General features: G+C 39.2%; 1 protein-coding gene across 1 annotated transcript in view; it reads left to right on the top strand.

Annotated features, from left to right (window-relative positions):
• ITSN1 (intersectin 1) overlaps positions 1-17,194 on the top strand; it is a 205,198-nt gene that overhangs the window by 94,012 nt on the left and 93,992 nt on the right. Inside the window, exons 15-16 of the mRNA XM_026652104.2 lie at positions 7,391-7,478; positions 8,203-8,342. Coding sequence (XP_026507889.1) covers positions 7,391-7,478; positions 8,203-8,342 — 228 coding nt within the window. The remainder of the gene's footprint in view (positions 1-7,390; positions 7,479-8,202; positions 8,343-17,194) is intronic.

Below are 17,194 nucleotides of genomic sequence, written 5' to 3'. Positions count from 1 at the left end.
TGGCCTAGGTTTATTTGGTCCTGCTGCCACAGAAATGATTTCTCAAGATCCCTTCCAGCACTACATTTTTATGATTCTATAACCACAAGTGTTTGGGACTGTAGTAAGTTAAGTGGTGGATGGGTTTGAATATTTATATATGTGGGGAAAGTCTTTTTTTTTTTTTTTTTTTTTAATATATATATAATTCTGTGAACATCCAGTATTCAGATTTATTTTAGTGAGCTTTTGGTATTTTACTAACATACCCTTGCTGTAGATGGAAAGAGAGTGAAGGGGGCACTGACCTATGATTTTTGATACTCAAATGTAGTGTATTATTCTATTTCTTTAACTTAGTTAACATTGTCATGTTAAAATAAATGAGAAAATTAATTTAGATTCCTGCAGAGGATCTCTGGTGAAGTTCTGCCCTCAGCATGTACGTACACTTCCTGACTTTTGCTGGAAGCTATGCATGTATATCTGAGGGCAGAATTTGTCTCTTCACTGTACTCTTTAGTTCAAGTGACTTCTGATTTTACACATGCAGACAGCAGTGGTGTTTTGTCAGAAAGATTGCCTCATCTCAAAAAGTACAGAAAAGGGCAACAAAAATCATAGGGGTATGAAACAGCTTCCATATTAGGAGAGGTTAAAAAGATTGGGACTGTTGAGCTTAGAAAAGATGACTAAGAGGGGATATGATAGAGGTCTATAAAATCATGAGTGGTTTGGAGAAAGTGAGTAAAAAAGTGTTGTTTACCCCGTCACATAGCACAGGTACCAAGGTCACCCATTGATAGGCAGCAGGTTTAAAACAAATATGAGGAAATACTACTTCACACACAGGGCCGGCTCCAGGGTTTTGGCCGCCCCAAGCAACCAAAAAAAAAAAAAAGCCGTGATCACGATCGCGATCTGTGGCGGCAATTCGGCAGGAGGTCCTTCACTCCGAGCAGGAGTGAGGGACCGTCCGCCGAATAGCTGGACATGCCGCCCCTCCCCGGAGCAGCCGCCCCAAGCACCTGCTTGCCAGGCTGGTGCCTGGAGCCGGTCCTGTTCACACAATGCACAGTCAGCCTGTGGAACTCATTGCCAGGAGATGTTGTGAAAGCCAAAAGTTTAACGGGGTTCAAAAAAGAATTGAATAAGTTAGATCTATCCTCGATTATTGGATATTTGCCAAGATGATCAGGGATGCAGCCTTATGCTCTGGGTGTCCTTAAACCTCTGAATACAAGGAGATGAGACTGAATGACTGGATAGATCACTTGATAATTGCCCTAGTCTGTTCGTTCCCTCTGAAGCATCTCTCACTGGCCACTCTCAGAAGACAGAATCCTGGGCTAGACAGACCATTGGTCTGACCCAGTATGGCCATTCTTATGTTCTTATGACAAATGCTATTTTAGGTAATTGTGTTTTTCCTACAGACTAAACTGAGTTCATGTTCTCTTGCTATATACTGTTCCTATGAACTGTAAACAATTCTTTCCTTGCACATTGGAATTGGCTATATTTTTATGGTAGGTAAAATGGCTTGTTTATGTAGCTTGTAAAGAACTTTTTGCATTCTTTAGAATGAAAGGTGCTGCGAAAACTTAAGATATTAATATGGCTATGGGTAAGGCTGCGAGTTCATCACAGAGGGACAGAAGTCATGGATTCCGTGACTTTTCAGGATCTCTGTTACTTCTGCAGTGGCCGGTGCAGCTGGCCTGGGGGCCGCCTGAGCAGCTCAGGCATCACCTGGGCCAGCCGCACCAGCCGCTGCTGGAACAGTCTCGGGCCACCACTACTCCCCCTTCTTCCCCTCTTTTTCCCCCCCCCCCCCAACAGTGAGAGTTTGGGTATAGAGGGGGCAGGGGGTTGGGGCATGGGAGGAAGTGAGGGCTCCGGGCGGCGTTCACCTCAGGGAGCGGTGACATGTTCCTCCTTCAGCTCCTAGGCGGAGGTGCGGCCAGGCAGCTCCACACGCTGCCTCCGCCCACTTGTGGTGGCCCTGCAGCTCCCATTGGCCGCGGTTCCCAGTCAATGGGAGCTGCCAGCCCCACCAGCCCCTCCCCCCCAAGCACCTGTGGCGCCCCTGGGCCACCCCGCCACCCTACTCCAGAGCACCCAAGATTAGTCAGGGATATATAGTACAAGTCATGGGCCGTGAATTTTTGTTTACTGCCTGTGACCTGTCCATGACTTTTACTAAAAATACCCATGACTAAAACGTAGCCTTAGCTTTGAGTGGTTGCATTTTCATGAGTTCATTAACTGCTGCATTTTTTTGTCTGAACTGTACATAACACATGTATCCATTAGGAATTGATATGTGAGAGGCTTCTGGTTGGTTTGATACTGTTTTTATAGGTTCTTATGATCCCCATAACACTTGAGCACCTCTTAGCTTTCTAAAAACAGATATACCAATAAGAATTGTTTTTGTATATGTTCTCTTGTTCTTCCCTCTCTTTCTCCCCCCCACCCCCATTTTGCTTTTAAAGTGTTTTGTTTGATTAGTTGTTTGGAGGGTGGGTTACCTGTGTGTGTGAGTGTGTGGGAGGAGGGGTGTTTTTTTTGTGTAGAAACAAAGGGAAAGCTGACTCAACGAAATGAGTGGAGAATGATTAGATAACTGAAGTCACTCTCTTAAAAGATTAAAAATAATCACAGACCTAAATCCAGCTCTTGTGAAAGTTTATCTTCTGTTTTAATGGACTTCATCCTTTAGTTTACAGCTTTCTGCTTTCAGAGCAAAGCGAATATAATGTATTGAAGATTGAGCCCTAGTCATCAGGATTCTCTCCTCCCTAAATCCCCTTGAAATGGAGTTTATTTTCACCAAAGTCAAAACTGATATTTCCATAACACTGCAGTTCTTCTCTACAAAGTGAGAAATATATAAAACAGAGTAAAGAGAACATTTATAAAGTGGACATACAAAATAGAGTAGCAATGGAAGTGTTGAAAGCTTGAAGTGTGGTAACACGCTGTAAGTGGATTGGATGATAGGGAACTCTGTAGAACGGAGAAACAACTGAGCTACTACAATATTTTATAACTTAATTCATGAGTCATTAAGTACTGTGGCTAGTAATTCTGGTACTACAAAGACTGTTGGCTGTGTTCAACTGATTGGCCTTGACACTGAGAAAAGAGAGGAGAATCTGTTGTGCTCATCTAATGAAATACAGCATACTATCCTGTGCTAGTTTAGTATCAAAAGATGGTGATTCTTAATTATTTATATTACAGTTATGTCCAGAAACCTTCAGTTGGGATCAGGTCCACATTATGCTAAGCACTTACTGTAACAAAGAAGTGGAGAGTACAGAGGGGAAGGTGGCTGAGACTAACATTAGTTGGAAACACATGGTTACATAGATAAGTTATGTTTAGGACTAGATAGCTGCAAAGAAGTAACATTTTAATACTGTTATAAGATACAAATGAACAAATAGCTGGCAAATGTCCCTGTTGATGTCTGCCTATACATTACTTATTTTTATCACATGCATACAAGGCTTGAATGCATGCAGATGTTCTTAAAATGTTACCTTTTATACTAACTTTATGCCATCAGTTTCACTGTATCACTGTAGAAGGAGATCTGAAGGGGAGCAATTTACCTGCTTTTTAAAAAAATAATTGTTTGCCTAACTGTATTAGTTCTGAGAGGGGGAGAAATACCCCTCTCCCCCTAAATATACCCTATGCAGCATACAACTACTTTTTGCTTATCTCAATCATTAGTTTGCCCTCTGTTTTAATTCCATTTAAAATCTCCAGAACAAAATCAACTTTATTAAAAATTACCTGCTTTCTAACCTTCATTCAAACCACTCATTGAGGTTTTAGGTTTGGGTAGATGGATACAATCTGAATTGAATCCTGAGCATCCAGCAGTGCAATTAATACAGAGAGCATTAACTGTTTATAAATGCTCTGTTCACAATGATTGGAACTGAATTGCCATCACACCCTTTTTTTTTTTTTTTTTTTTTTTTTTTTTTTTTAAGCTTAACAATACGCAACCCATGGCCCTGCAGTATTAGCTTCTCCCAGTACACTGATCCAACACTAATGTCATATACCTCAGTTGTTGCTGCTTGAATGATTTATCACTGTATGATCACAAACCTGTAAATAATGGTGACTAATCAATAGGAAAGAGTAAAATTGTCTTGGGAGAACCCAGAAAGTAATCAGAAATTGTAAGGACATCAATTCCTCAAAAATATTCATAAATATACATGACCACCTCATTTATAGAGGAGAAAACAAAAGGCATCTGATTGGTCTTTTTTTAAAGGAGGCTCCCAGACTCTTAATTCAAAAACTTACAAAAATCAATAGTACACCTCTGCCTCGATTATAACGCGACCCGATATAACACGAATTCGGATATAACGCGGTAAAGCAGTGCTCTGGGGGGCGGGGCTGCGCACTCCGGTGGATCAAAGCAAGTTCAATATAACGTGGTAAGATTTTTTGGCTCCCGAGGACAGCATTATATCGAGGTAGAGGTGTAATAATTATCTTCATAAGGTGGGGTCTCTCCCTTTAATTTCAGTTGGAAATCAAACGGTGCCTAATGTTTGAGTGAGATACATCTGACTGACATTTATGATACCACACTCTTACTATACAGCGGTCAATAAACACATTTGGAAAGGCTCTACTAAATGATCCTTTCTCCAAGTTTCTTGGGAGTGAAAAGCTGAATTAATTAAAATAGTGACTACTCTTCAAACTACTGCATGTATTAAAAGTAGGGCTGTTGATTTAATTGCGATTAACTAAAAAAAAATTAATCGTGATTTTAAAAATTTATCGTGATTAATCACAGTTTTAATCACACTGCTAAACAATAGAGTACTGATTGAAATTTATTACATATTTTTGGATGTTTTTCTACATTTTCAAATATATTTATTTCAATTACAACACAGAATACAAAGTGTACAGTGCTCACTTTATATTATTTTTTATTCCAAATATTTGCACTGTAAAAGTGATAAAAGAAATAGCATTTTTCAGTTCAGCTCATACAAGTACTGTAGTGCGATCTCTTTATCGTGAAAGTGCAACTTACAAATGTCCTACTTCTTGTTCAGCCAATCGCTAAAACAAACTAGTTTGTTTACATTTATGGAGATAATGCTGCCTTCACATGGCACTTTTGTAGACGGCATTGCAAGGTATTTACATGTCAGATATGCCTCTTCACACTTCAACCACATTCCAGAGGACATGCTTCCATGCTGATGACGCTCATTAAAAAAATTGTGTTAATGAAATTTGTGAATGAACTCCTTGGGGGAGAATTCTGTGTATCCTGATCTGTTTTACCAACAATTTGCCATATATTTCATGTTATAGCAGTCTCAGATGATGACCTAGCACATGTTGTTCATTTCAAGAACACTTTCACTGCAGATTTGACAAAATGCAAAGAAGGTACCAATGTGAGATTTCTAAAGATAGCTACAGCACTCGACCCAAGGTTTAAGAATCTGAAGTGCCTTCCAAAATCTGAGAGGGACTAAGTCTGGAGCATGCTTTCAGAAGTCTTAAAAGAGCAACACTCCGATGCGGAAACTACAGAACCTGAACCTTCCCCTCCCCCACAAAAAATCAACCTTCTGCTGATGGCATCTGACTCGGATGATGAAAATGAACATGCGTTGGGCCACACTGCTTTGGATCATTATTGAGCAGAACCCATCATCAGCATGGACGTATGTCCTCTGGAATAGTGGTTGAGGCATGAAGGGACATATGAATCTTTAGCGCATCCGGCACGTAAATATCTTGTGACACCAGCTACAACAGTGCCATGTGAACGCCTGTTCTCACTTTCAGGTGATGATATTGCCCGTAAATGTAAACAAACTTGTTTGTCTGAGTGATTGGCTGAACAAGAAGTAGGACTGAGTGGACTTGTAGGTTTTAAAGTTTTACATTGTTTTGCTTTTGAGTGCAGTTTTATTTATATATATATCTATATATATAGATATATATATATATTCATATATATATATAATTTTTTTTTACATAGTTCTACATTTTGTCATGAAAGTTGAACTTACAGGAGATTGCAATACCGTACTTTTTATTAGGTGAATTGGAAAATACTATTTCTTTTGTTTATCACTTTTACAGTGCAAATATTTGGAATAAAAATAATAATATAAAGTGAGCACTGTATAATTGAAATAAATATATTTGAAAATGTAGAAAAACATTCAAAAACAATTAATAAATTTCATTTAGTATTCTGTTTAGCAGTGCAATTAAAACTGCAATTAATCGGGATTAATTTTTATAATCACAATTAATATTTTTGCGTTAATCGTATTAGTTAACTGCAATTAATTGACAGTCATTTCAATACCATCATATAGGTGTTCTTGTAAGTAAATACAAATCTTTGACTGGACTCACAAAGGGATTAACGAGGTGTGTCATACTTATGTAGAAGGTCATGCTATGTCGTTTATGGTCCTTTATGACAAATCTGTCAGGTAGTTAAATCGTTAAAACTGCTGCTGAAGTAACTTGCTTAAAAGAAAGTTTGTTTTCAAAGATACTGAGATATTGATACTGACAGTTTTTGTATATTAAGCCATTTCATATCAGGGTTCTGTAATCTGTTCTGACAACTTGATGTTGGGGGTCAAGGCACTGGAAACGTATGTAGTGGAATTGACAATTATCCCCCAGAAATAACAAGGATTATACATATTCTGCCATAAGAAAAATCTTCTCATTCGCAGGCCACCCTACAATTAAACTTTTATTTATATGTAGCTTTCTGGGTTCCTGTAAAGCAACTGGGTTCCTGTAAAGCAAATAATGAACTGTGATCTCTGCTGGAATGCTAAGCAGAGATCTGGAACTCTAGTATTCTTATTTCATAGTCCACAAGTAAGCAGATCTTGGTGGTTATGTGTTTGTTTAAATGAAGATTATTTATTATCTTTGAATGATTAATAAAATCGACAATCCGTAAATCTTCCTCCTCTTGATGAAACTTCCAATTACTCATTTAAGTGACCCCCAAACACTTTCTAAGGGCCCAATTCAATACCCAACTAGGTAGATACTTGTACCCTTATACAAATTTCAGTCAGATCTTGCTTTGGAACTAGCTGAGATCAAGTTTGTTTATTAGATGGGAGCAGTTTCTGAAGTAACAGATTTGACTCACTGGCTTTTTTTTTAGGGGATAGGATGTACCTGTATGTAGTTATATCACTAAGAAATGGTCCCACACAACAAGTGCTTTGATAATATTTGACTGAATGAATGGAGCTGAAAAGAGATACTTCAGTGAAGGTAAAACGGTATAATGTGAAGCTAGTGACTATTTCTGGTTAAAGTCAATAACTTGTTCCTTTATCTTTTCCCCAAGGAGTCGCAGCAGATGCTTGGAAGGTTGATTCCAGAAAAACAGTTACTCAATGACCAACTGAAACAAGTTCAGCAGAACAGTTTGCACAGTAAGTATATATAATATATATCCGGGGTGAAAGTAACTTAAGGGACTTACGGGTACACAGGGCCGGGGTCCTGGGTGGGGGGGCCTCAGGCAGAAGGGGCAGGGCTTTTAAATCCCAGGCCCTTTAAATCGCTGCCACTACCCTGGGGCTCCGACAGCAATTTAAAGGGCCTGGGGCTCCGGCTTTGGTAGCGGCAGCCAGGAGCCCCGGGCCCTTTAAATCACTTCTGGAGCACTATGGTAGCTGTAGGTGCAGCGGCGGCTGGGAGCCTCGGGGTTCTGGTGGTAATTTAAAGGGCCAGGGGCTCCGGCCACTGATGGGAGCCCCGGGCCCTTTAAATTGCTGCTGGATCCTGGGGCTCCCGGCCACCACTGCTACCCCAGGGCTCCGGCAGTGGGGCTCTGGCAGCGATTTAAAGGGCCAGGGGCTCTGGCTGCTGTCAGGAGCCCAGGGCTCTTTTAAATTGCCCACCTGGGGAAGCTGCCCCCTGCCAGTACAGTCGATTGTGTACCGGCTCTTGCCAGTAGACCGGACCAGCTTACTTTTCCCTCCGTATATATCTATATCTATGTAAAAATAAGTTTGAGTCTGTTTGCGCAATATATAATTCGTATCACTAATAATTTTTTTATCTTGCAAGAGAAATGCTGAGAAACGGTTCAGTGTGTGACCTAAAGATGTCAGTGTAAGAAAATATCTCATTTGACAATATGTTTAAAAACAGGAGATTCTCTTCTTACTATCAAAAGAGCCTTAGAAGCCAAGGAACTAGTACGCCAGCAGCTTCGAGACCAACTAGATGAAGTAGAAAAAGAAACCAGATCAAAACTTCAGGAGATTGATATTTTCAATAATCAACTGAAGGTAACCTATGTTAATCCCTGTTTTCTAAATGTTTGGTTGGTCAGCTGCTAATTTGATCATGGGGAGAAACATTTTACTATGATGTGATTCGTTCAAAATTTTAATGTTAAGACCATTATCCAAAGCGACAGCATTCTGAAATATATTGTACTCTCCTCCTTTTTAAGAAAACAAAATTTGGATAAATTGGCATTACTGTACACTCTGAACAAGAGGTTCCAGATTAAATCTGAACCCATTTGTGAATAAATTCAAATGATCTGATCCCAGATCTATGATTACACTTGAAAAAACTACCAACCTCTACCCTCCCCACCTGTAAACAGAGGTTCTGGAAATATGGTGTAATTACTACAGTATATACTCGTTCATAAGCCAAATATTTTTGGTAAAAAAAAAAAATGACGCATCAAAGAGCGGGGTTTGGCTTATAAACGGGTCTACACCAAAATTTGATGACTTTAAACTCTATGGAATCATTGAATTGAATATCTAATACATTGTCGTTTTGTTTACTTGGAGCATCTGCAGGCATGGAGCCCCTCAGCTCCCTGTGGCTGCGGTTCGCCATTCCCAGCCAATGGGAGCTATGGGGCCCGCAGCTCCCATTGGCTGGGAACGGCGAACCGCAGCCACAGGGAGCTGAGGGGCTCCATGCCTGCAGATGCTCCAAGTAAACAAAACATCCCAACCCACCAGTGGCTTACCCTGACTGGCCAGGAGTCAAAGTTTGCCAACCCCTGAAATATAGGGTTGGCTTATGAAAGGGTCATACAGTTTTTACTCTTTTTACCTAACCCTCTTGGAGGGTCGGCTTATAAACAAACGGACTAGTGAACGAGTATATATGGGTATTTCTGCAAGTTTACAGACCTTTCATTTTAAACATACCTGTAAAGTGACTTGACTTTGTTTTCTATGCAGAATTTTTCTGTCACGCTTGTTCCTGACTGTAGTTTGTTTTTCTTTTGTCTTTTCATACTTTCACTTCTTCTGTTTAGTCAGTTCATAGCTTGATTAGTCAGTTGTTGAGACTGTGCTTTATCTAATCACACAGTAAAAGTAGAGAAATGGCAACAGCTAGGAGAGGAAGAGCATCCTTCAAAGATAGTGTTTAAGACTTCTTCCTGACAGTTACGTTTTAAAAAAAAAAAAAAAAAAGGAAAATGATAACCTAATATGAAGGAACTTTTTATCTCACTGTTTCCATGGATATTTTTTTTAAAAACAGCATCCAGGAGAAGATACAGTATTTCCTGCAACATACAACTAATACATTGAACATTTTGTTTTTTATATTGCAACACGAGCAAAGGTTTTATAGCGATTCTGGTTTGAAATTAGATCTGATTAGGAGAATTGTCTTTATATTAGGTTAATTTGGCTACAGATATGAATTGCATATCTTTTCTGTGAATATATCCTAAAATAATGTTGATAAATTAGATTTCTAATTCACTTTATTCTTGAAAAGGAGACCACACTAATCACCTGTCTGTCAGTAGTTGATAAAACACTATGTTTTGAGAGATAAGGTAAACTGAATAATTTAACAAAAGCATTTAGTGTGCCTTTTCACTACTGAGACCATAGATCAAGTCTTATCTGAAGTTCTAACGTGTTTAAGATTACTGCTCCTCTCTTTAACAACAGAGTATACGATTGTGGCATGTCCTGGAGGTGCCGAAGACTGAGTTGCCTTGTTACTCCCTCCCACACCTCCAGCAAGAGACAAACTTGCTGGTGCTTAACTGTGCATCAGCTCCTTGACAACACCAATCCGTAAGCCAAACAAACAATCCCCTCAGGCCAATGCCAGCCCTTGATTTGCTTTACAGGTTAACGATAGGTTTATCCCAGTCACCAAGCTCCTTTGTAGCATTCCCCTGTGATATCTGGACCCTGTCACCAGCTACTCACAGAAATACCAGTTTTGCTATCACCAAGGGGATGGTGTAAACGCCAGCTTCTTTTATTCAGCTGAAGATCAGCCACTGTATAACATCACAGCACTGAGATACATTTATAGTGAAAACAATCATAAGTTTGTTATCAAAGGGAAGATTTAAGAGAGTAAGGATAATGGAAACAGGTTATATATAAAGCAAAATCAATACATAGTTTCTAGAGACTACACTTAACTTTAACAGGCTATCCATCAGTCTAAAAGCAGTCTTCGAAGCGTTTCCAACCAAGGCTGTTTGGGATCCCATTTTCATTAATATAATCACACTGCCCCGATTACTTCAAGTGCAGGAAAAAGGGGTATCCTGTTGCCTCCTTATATTCCCCAAAGTAATTGTTTGTTTCCTGAGTCAAGATGACCCCTGTGGCTTATTCCCTGGTGTGTTGATTAAATGTTAACTTCACTTCCTCCTGTTGAGTTTGTATGCAAATAGGGCTTTCATTGTGCTGGCCTACAATGCTTAATTTACATGTGAACGGAGGCAGACAGGTGAATATACATCCTTTGTCAGAAACCTGTATGTCAAATCTGCATTGATTCAAACGTTAGGCACTGTGTGTGTGTGTGTGTGTGTGTGTGTGTGTGTAATTTTATATATATAAATGTTTTACATGGTATTTGTACCTACCTTTCACAACAATATTAGTGAACAGTATTCCCCAGCTTTTACTGAAGACCTCACATGACCTTCTTTGTGGATAAATACTATGAAAGCAATGTGTAGCGTAGTGTAGGTGTAGTGAGCTTGTCAGGCCTGTTAAGCGTTGCTGTTACAGAACAGTGAATCTTTTGCCAGTTGGCATTGAGGGGTTCTTAAGGTCACAACTGTAGGTCGCACTTTCATTGCATATATTTTATAGTATTTTATATTCCCTGATAAGAGAAGGCCTGTGGTAGCCAGAGTAGTGGCTAAATTATCTGAATTACTATAATTGTTTCCTTGTGTCTTAATGGTATACACAATCATGTAACCATGAGGTAGATGAAGACTGATGGTTTGGCTGGCAGTTCTCTCAATCCTCCTAAAAGTCTTACTTAATAAAGGTCCTTCTATTAAATTTCTCATTATGGCTGAGGCTCTTCAGTCGCTTATTCCTTCAAGTCAAAAACTCATGAGTAGACACACAATGAATGGGTTTTTTAAGCTCTTTGGAATATAATGACAGGTTTCAGAGTGGTAGCCGTGTTAGTCTGTATCAGCAAAAAGAATGAGGAGTCCTTGTGGCACCTTAGAGACTAACAAATCTATTTGGGCATAAGCTTTCGTTGGCTAAAACCCACTTCATCGGATGCATGCAGTGGAAAATACAGTAGGAAGATATATATATATACACATATAGTTGGTATGGCAACACCCATTTTTTTTTCATGTTCTGTGTGTGTATATATATCTTCCTACTGTATTTTCCGCTGCATGCATCCGATGAAGTGGGTTTTAGCCCACGAAAGCTTATGCCCAAATAAATTTGTTAGTCTCTAAGGTGCCACAAGTACTCCTCATTCTTTTTGGAATACAATGTCACTCAGAGTTGGGTTTTCAAAAGCAGTATCTTAGGGCTTCCTTACTGAATACCTGAAAATCTTCAGGTTGTTGGGACTGCATGGTTGAGGCAACTGGTAAAAAAAAACAAAAAAAAAAAAAAAAATAGAATGGAGAGTCTCTAACTTGTAGATCACCAGTTTGAATTTGGTCCAGGTCCATAATATATGAAATGAGTTGGCTGTCTTAGGCAGTCTCCTAGTACAGTGGTTCCGAACCTTTCCAGACTACTGTACCCCTTTCAGGAATCTGATTTGTCTTGTGTACTGCCAGGTTTCACCTCACTTAAAAACTACTTGCTTACAAAATCAGACCTAAAAATACAAAAGTGTCACAGCCCACTATTATTGAAAAACTGCTTGCTTTTTCGTTTTTACCATATAATTATAAAATACATCAATTGGAATATAAATATTGTACTTGCATATCTGTGTGATACTTGAGCCTGTTTTGCACTTGTTAGCCTTGTCTGAAGCCTGAGCCCCAGGCAGCAGACCTGAAGCATGTAATTTAGCTTTGTGGGACTCCTGTGGCTTGGGGCCCCAGGAAATTGCCCTGCTTGCCACCTCTTAATGATGGCCCCATACTTGCAATCCCCCTAACCTGTCCGGTGATCCTGCTGGGGGCTGCAACCCCTAGATTGAGACACACTGATATAGATGAGTTGAGTACTTCCTGGAAGACCTATGCATACGCCCGGGGGTATGCATACCCCTGGTTGAGAACCACTGTCCTAGTGCCCGTTCATTACTTTTAGATCAGATTTGAAGCGCATTAACAAGAAAGACTGACAGTAGCTAATGCTATATATTATTTTGGGGAGTGTGTGATGGAATAAGAATAATGAAGTCAGTGGGAGCTGCTATATGTGTCGCATGGTTGAAAATCAGGCCACTTATTTGATGTCTCAATATGGGTTTGGGAGCCTAACTTTAGGTACCTCGTTTTGAAAATCTTGGCCTGTATATTATATCTAGTTTAAATATATGTTTGAGTATGATATAGGCCTACCTGGATCCACTCTTTTACATAGAAATGTAAAATAGTTCTGGGTTAAGGAAGGCTTATTATGTTACTCTTTTTATGTAATACAGTTTGTGCATATATGTTATTTATATACAAACCCTGACTTTTACAAAGGCCACAATCATTTAGAAACCCTGTAAGATTGATCAGTTTAAAAAAAAAAAAATCATTGTAAATACAATTCTTGGCTGCAAAGATCAGATATTAATTTCAGATAACGCTGGAGATTCACATATTTAGCATGTATGTTAATATACATACAAGAGGTGAAAGCCAGTAAATTAGTGTAGCCAACTGATTTAAAAATAGGTTTCAGTTACTGGTATATTACTCTTAATGCCAGAAAAAATGTGGCACACAACTGAAGCCATGTTCTTGGAAAAAAGTCTTATTTTGTGTAATATTCCAGTTGTTTTCAGTCCCTGTCTAGTCAATGTGTACTGGACAAGTGTTACATATGAATGACTGTTTACATTTGAGCATTTCTTTCTTCCAGTCAGTGGCAATGGAAGATGCAATGCTGCAGTGCCTGGCAGTTCTCCTGGGCTGCGTCAACCACTTAGACTTCTTTCTAAAGGTCTCCATGTCCTAGACAGGCAGTATTCATCCATCTCAATCTAAGAGTGATGAACCACCTCCAGTTATGTGCTTTGCTTTGCTTTCCCATAAACAGATGAGTGTGCGGTGTTTAAGTTAGTATTTAATAAGAGGTGCTAGAACAAAATCTTAATCAAAAGTTTAGATCCAAATTTGAATTTCGATCTAATCTTTACTTATTGCCTAGATGAAAGTAGTATTTCTTGTGTCCCTTCACTTACAACCAGGACAGGGTACTAGTAGTTATATTTTTCTTTTGAGTATAACATTTAAAACAATGAATCTCCTTGTTTTGACCATTGTGTTAAGAAACTTTAAAGAGAAACACTTATGCTGCACCATACATATTCTATTCATATAGAGCACTGCATTTTGTGATGCTGGGTATTATACGAGAGGCTGTTAAAAAATTCATCTTCATTAGATGATACAGTTTTTCCCTGGCTGCTGATATGGGGCATAAGGGAGTGGGAGTGTTGCTGTCGAGGATAGCACAGCTGCTTCAGGAGTGATGATGCTTCGTGGGGTGGGGTGGGAGAGCCCCTCAGTGAGTAGTGAGACTAGAGGAGTGGTGGGCAACCTGCGGCCCGTGCTGCTTCCTGCAGCTCCCATTGGCCAGGAACGGTGAACTGCGGCCACTGGGAGCTGCAGGCGGCTGTGCCTCCAGACGGTCAACGTAAACAAACTGTCTCGCGGACTACTGGCGGGCCACATGTGGCCTGCGGGCTGCACGTTGCCCACCACCAGACTAGAGGTTGCCTTCCGCTTGGATCTAGAGGGCTGGGATGCTCCACCCCTGCCTGCTCCACATGCCCCCGATCCTTTCCCCTCAAGGGCAAGATTTGGTGGAAGCTCCACAGGATAATCCTTGGAAGTTTCCTGGGCATCCTCTTGCCTCTCTGTGGGAAGGCAAGATTTGGTCCTAAGACAATAAATGCAATAGTTTAAGGTTTTCATAGCAACTTTACTTGCCCACATTATGTACTTACTGTCCTACATACACTTAATAACCTTCCTAGTTTTCAAAAATACTGTGTGGGTGTCTTAATAGTATCATCAGAATCTTTGCTATTACACTTCTTGACTGTTTAGATTTGCAACTTTGACAGTGCTCTCTAACTTTTCAAAATATTTATGTATATCTGTGGTTTAGTTGCTTATTTTTAAACAGTGTCTACTTGCACCTTTTGGATAACACATTGGTAATCTTGCAAACACCACAAATGGTGGATAAAATATGAACTCCTAAAGTTATGAATATCTCAACAAATGTATAGCGTTCTAACTTACGACTTGCAGTTACCTATCTTTTTATAAAGAGCAGGTACTGGACTGTGTGTTTTTTTAACTGAATATTTAGCAGAGTTTCATTCAGCTGTCCTGTTGAAATGTAGTGGTAGTTTGTTTAGTTGGTATCTTATATAGTACTGTGGGGATGCTGATTTTTTTTATTTTTAAATGTCATGCCAAGCAAGACAGTACAGTAAATAAAATGTAAATCTTGATAATTTAATTCCCATTTTATTATAGCTGATGCAAGAGAGCTATTTATTACAAATAAGTCCTTTTCTTAATTACAGTTTTACTTTCAGATAACAGTTGGAAATTACCATTTGCTATTGGATACCCAATTTTATTGGGTATGTTGCTTGTTAGGGTTGCTTACGTACCTCATATTCAAAATCTTTTGCTCAGCAAAATATAGAACTAGTATGCCAGTTTGTTGAGGAAAAGAAAATGGTGAACTTAAATGCCTTTAAACATTTTTTACATTTTTAAAAACTGGAGATTCTACATAACTAAATATATAGCTATAAATAAGATAAAAATTATTTTTTTATTTAGAAGAGTGAACGGAAATTATTTACCTGTTTGGACCAGATATCAAACACTAGGGCAGGGGTCGGCAACCTCTGGCATGCGGCTCGCCAGGATAAGCACCCTGGCGGGCCGTGCCGGTTTGTTTACCTGCCGTGTCGGCAGGTTCGGCCGATTGCGGCTCCCACTGGCCGCGGTTCGCCGTCCCAGGCTAATGGGGGCTGCGGGAAACGGCACGGGCCGACCCCTGCACTAGGGGCTCTATTTTTCCCGTAGCAGTTACTGACCTTGCTGACACCTACTCAGATTCTTCAAACTGGAATGGAAACATCACTCTTCTAGTGAAAGCACCCAACTCTGGTCTTAGCGGATGAAGGTGGCAATGGTTTTCAACTCTTGTTATAAAACGTGCTTAGTTATAAAATAAGCTTAGTTGTAAAGTAAGCCTACATATGTGTGTTTAAAAAAAAAAACTGTACAGTAGAACCTCAGAATTATGAACATCAGAGTTATGAACTGACCAGTCGACCACACATCTCATTTGGAACCGGAAGTACACAAGCAGGCAGCAGCAGCGACGACAAAAATACAGTACAGTAATGTGTTAAATGTAAACCACGAAAAAAATATAGGGGACTTTTTTTTTAAAAAGATTTGACATGGTAAGGGAATTGTTTCTGTACTTGTGTTAATTAAATTAAGATGGTTAAAAGCAGCATTTTTCTTCTGCATAGTAGAGTTTCAAAGCTGTTTAAAGTCAATGTTCAGTGGTAAACTTTTGAAAGAACAGCCATGTTTTGTTCAGAGTTATGAACATTTCAGAGTTACAAACAACCTCCATTTCCCAGGTGTTTGTAACTCTGAGGTTCTACAGTTTGCAATCTTGCAATTTTGGTGCAATCAGAGCTCCAACTGAAGTGAATGGGAGTTCAGTGCAAACAGTTCCTGCAAGATCAGGTCTGTACTCCTTTATGGATTTCATAACTTGGTGAACTTTTAAAAATAAATAACTGAATAGAAACTCTCTCTAAATTAGAGTAGAACTCTTTCTGAAGTCTGTGGATGGCTAAATAGCTCTCATTCTGTTTTAAATGTCCTGTTAAAATAAATTAGCCTTAGTGCAAATAGTTGGGCTTTATCTTCTTTAATTATTTTTTTTGTTCTTGTGTGTTTTTAAAGTTTGACCTTAATGCTCCAAGGATTTTAGTTCCGCTTCTTGGCCTAGTGACTTAGTCCTGTTTTTTAACTACTTAAGATCAAAGAACAGAATTGTTGCATCTTGCAAATGACACTTGCTACTGTTTATCACAATCTAAGTTATTTGGATACCTCTTTTAAAATCTAGCCCAGCCTGCTCTGCTGTGTGATTGCAGTTAAGGATTAATGTATATACTTGTTTCAGTGACATACAGGTGTTTTCAGTCAAAAACCATTCTTTGCAGACTTTAAAAGGGAGTGGAAAATTAATGAACGACTATCCCATTTATTTAAGTGTTTTTAAACTGTAGGTGAGAAGTCACTAATGATATTGCAAAGTAACCTGCTCATTTTCTTTTCCATTGCTGCTTGCCGAATCGCTTCTGACTTGTCAGCGTTCAGCTCTCATTTTTGCTGCTTTTATACACTTTCCAGTTCTGTTAAAATGCAAGGTCCAAATGTGAGAAAATTAAACACCTTACATGAAAGCTTTATTTGGAAAAAACTTTGTTAAATTCTGACAAAAGCAAAGATTAAGTGGCCCAGTATATGAATAATACCTGGGAGAGCACATGTTTCAGTCCTAAGTGATAAAGGATAAACCTGTAAGTGTATAAGAAATATAAACCTGTCTGGTCTGGTGCAAGTTTCAATATGTTTCACTAAGACATGGAAAATATTAGTGTGTATATATATAAAGTTCAGAGT

Source organism: Terrapene carolina, unplaced genomic scaffold (assembly GCF_002925995.2).
Source record: "Terrapene carolina triunguis isolate 2854851 unplaced genomic scaffold, T_m_triunguis-2.0 Scaffold31, whole genome shotgun sequence".
NCBI lineage: Eukaryota > Metazoa > Chordata > Testudines > Emydidae > Terrapene > Terrapene triunguis.
The sequence above is the reverse complement of the archived record's forward strand: the minus strand, read 5'-3'. Positions and strand labels throughout refer to the sequence as shown.